General features: G+C 37.6%; 1 protein-coding gene across 1 annotated transcript in view; it reads right to left on the bottom strand.

Moving 5' to 3' along the window:
• Positions 1–3654, bottom strand: part of LOC122090844 (casein kinase II subunit alpha-4, chloroplastic) — a 5493-nt gene extending 1839 nt beyond the window's left edge. Inside the window, exons 1-2 of the mRNA XM_042660572.1 lie at positions 3468–3654; positions 175–265 (exon numbers count right to left, since the gene is read on the bottom strand). Coding sequence (XP_042516506.1) covers positions 175–265; positions 3468–3595 — 219 coding nt within the window. The 5' untranslated portion in view covers positions 3596–3654. The remainder of the gene's footprint in view (positions 1–174; positions 266–3467) is intronic.

Here is a 3654-nt window from a genome sequence, read left to right as displayed (position 1 = left end):
TGGGGGTGGTGGGGGGTGGTGTATATGATGAATCCAAGAGGAGGCCTACAGATTGGAAGTCCATTCCAGCTTGCAAATGCACAGCAAAGGCCAGGCGATGGAGTAGGAAACAACATTTAAAAGCACATGCCAAATACCACTTCCACAATGTACAAGCATGTGGAAAACACTCACCATTCCAGCAAACATACAACCAAGGCTCCACAAATCTAAAGAATAATCATAGTCTTGCAAGTCAACTAGAAGTTCTGGACCTTTAAAGTATCTGCCAAAAAATAAAATAAAAATATGAAATTGCATCTAGAGAGAGCAAAACAAGCCTAAAAATCTCAAGACCAACTCAATAGCAATCCAAGCAGCTGGTAATGGTTGACAAATCAGTATGATGAGGTTCTATCAAGCAACAAACTCATAGCTACATATTCTCAAAATCAAATTAAAATGAGGAAAGCTTCTGTAATCAAGTGAGGAAACCAAAATAACATAAATCCCCCACTGAGACAATAAAAAATGTATCTGCCTTTGAGATAGCATGCATTTGGTATCCAGAAAAGATCATCCTCATAATCTTTATGACATATTTAAGTAAAAACAAAACCATCCTTTTATATAGAAGAGACTAAGAAAGCAATCTCATAAGTTGAATAAATAAGGACAGGAAAAAGGACCATGGGATTGAGGTATCCCTGGTCAAAGAACAAAGGCCAAGCCACACAAAGCACCCCAACCACTACCCAAGCAATCCCCAACCAAGCACAATCCAACAGATATTCCGTTAGTATTACCCCACTACAATTAGGTCAACATAATATTTCCTCAAAATCAAGCTGAAAACTAAAATAACAGTTCTGTTGCATGAGCCAGGGGATAAATACCAACCATACCCTAACAGACAATTTATCATAATTCATAAGATGAGAAAACCATTCTCCCAATCCCTTTCGCATAACTAAAAGATTGAGATGACGCTCGTACCCCTATGAACCCAACTGGTACACTATAAAATATATATATATATATTTTCTAGAGCTGCTGTCAACGTGAAAAATAAAATAAAAGCCACTAGGCCTAGGCACCTAAGTGATACAGAACCTGCGTCACAATACCCTATTTGGGTTCTCTATGGACCCACTCGATTGAAAAAAAAAAATTCAAGTAATAGAAGAGAATGGCAAACTTGTAATAAACCAAAATTATTAAGGGTTCACTAGGGAAGTAAATAGGGGAATACATAACAGGGATTAGTATTTATCATTCACGGATGGACTTGGAAGGGTTTCTAAAATATGGACAAACTAGGATGAAGAAATAAGGAGGGGGTATTTCTGGAGCAAAGCATTATTTGTAGACAGAAGGGGTCTATAACCAAGGCCAAAACAGTTTTAAAATGAAAATATTATCCCATTCTACCAATATGGAATTTTAAAGCATCCAGCAGCATCACCTTCCACAAATTTAGCTTTGAAGCTGTTCCTTTTGTTTAGATACTTATTCAATCAAATGAAATTTCCCATATCCCACAGAAATGTTCTCTGTTTATTGTCCATTACACTTAATCATAGTTGTCAAGGCGTCGACTAGGGATCCTGGCCAGTGCCTAGGTACCTTGTTGGTGTCAACATAATTTTTAATTCCCTTGAAAGCCTTCGTTCGCCTAGGTGCCATGACAACTATGCACTTGATGAATTGGGTAGGTAATTAGTTATTCTTGAATAATGAAATGGGAGTATTGCAAGAAGGAAGGAATAGATAGAGCCATGGTTTAAGATCTCGCTCTTGCCCCCCATCTCGCTAATCCAAAAAAGGGAGATCTCTCCGAGATCATGTATTTTTTCACGGTCGACTCGGTGGTTGGTCTCGGTGGTCATAGGTCTTTGTAGTCCCTGAAACTAGGTATTTACCCTATTTTAGGACTTCTAAACACAATGGAAACATCAGTTTTTTAAAAATCAAACTTAAAATGGTACTTTAACTTCATACCCTATATAAGTAGTCTCCGACTCTTCGGACCGTAGGCTAGTATGTTGTATTCCACAATCCACATTCCACAACCAACACGACACACCATAATCTTAAGAATTTAAAAGACATCATAGATAATTACTTAATTGATTAACAATTAACATTGACGACTAATGAGTCACATTAACATACATTTGAAATTTTGAAATGGCATAAGATAGGAATGGAGATCCTCAAGCAAAAGCACCAAAATTCTTGCTCCTTAGTGTCTTTTCTTCAAAAAAGTAGAGAGGGGGGCGAGATCTGGCAAGATTTTGGCAAGATTTGGCGAGATTTAGATCACAACGAGATCTTGTCGTTTTTACATCTCGCCTATGATCTCGTCTCGCTAATCTAAAAAAACGAGATCTAATCGAGATCTTGCTGAGATCTTGAACCATGGGTAGAGCTTCCTCTTTTAGGTTTCAACCTTGTTGAAGAAAAGTTGGGTCTTATCAGTTCAAGAAAAACCATATAATCAAGCAGACAATAGATGGTAGGAAGTAGAAAAGAATAGGAGCATTGCATTACAAATGTTCATACAGGGGTAACCATTTTGGTTGCTTCTTTCACTTGGAGTGTCCAACTGCATCACTTACCCCCCCCCCGGCCCAAAAAAAAAAGAAAGAAAGAAGCCCACTGCTTTGATTCCTTGAATGGAATTAATATTACCCTAAGAAAAAGGGTTTAAAAAGCTTTCAGATAATAATAATACCCAATAATGACATTAGTCCAATACATTCCCCTGAGCCTATCACTAGATTAAAAAAAGGGTGCAGTATGAGGCATGCTTGGAAGGTTGAAGGTTCAACCAAAGAAATGCATTGGTGGAGAGCATTCAATCAGCTTGGTGGAGTATTGCTTAGCAAAATCAATGAGGCAGAGTACTTAGACTCAAGCAAAAAAAATATATTGGTGGAAAGCTTGCTTTGGTGAAGACACTTTAGTATTTTGTCACTTACTGAACTCATTGCTCCCAACAATATTCCAACGGAGCACCAGTCTGCACCATGACGAACAAAATTTACACACGAACTTTCAACCTCACCTACTCAAGGAATGACAAGCACCTAATATACCACTCAATTCAAATTTCTCCCAGCCTTGAATTTCTGAAAATAATGCATTCTAACCTATTATATACGCACAAAGTTTTAGTCCAGCGTAATCAATGTTTTACCACCCCCTCAAGTGAATCAACCAACCCATCACTTGCATGTCAAATTTTGGTCCAAAATATCAATTTGTACTACCCCTAAAGTGATAATGAATTCAGTATACTCATGCAAAACAAAAAGTTCCATTATCGATGGAAGGCCAAAAAATGCCATAAATGAATGAAGAACTTCAACAAGAAAGAAATCAAATACATTATTTTTTTTCCTTTTCTTTTCTTTTTTAACCAGGAAAAAAGGAAATAATTATGTAATACTGCCAAAACTATTAATGCAAAGTTACAAACAAACCTAGAAGCAACCCGAACATTGTACTCTTTTCCTGGATGATAGAACTCGGCAAGCCCCCAATCTATAAGACGAAGCTTACGCTGCTCATGGTCGATCATGACATTGTGGGGCTTCACATCTCGATGCATGATACCTTGTGAGTGGCAATACTCTAGTGCCTACACATAAACACCCGGAAAACTTAAAG

This window comes from Macadamia integrifolia, chromosome 10 (genome assembly GCF_013358625.1).
Source record: "Macadamia integrifolia cultivar HAES 741 chromosome 10, SCU_Mint_v3, whole genome shotgun sequence".
In the NCBI taxonomy this organism is placed as follows: Eukaryota; Viridiplantae; Streptophyta; class Magnoliopsida; order Proteales; family Proteaceae; genus Macadamia; species Macadamia integrifolia.
Note: the sequence above shows the minus strand (reverse complement) of the source record. Positions and strands in the feature narration are given on the sequence as shown.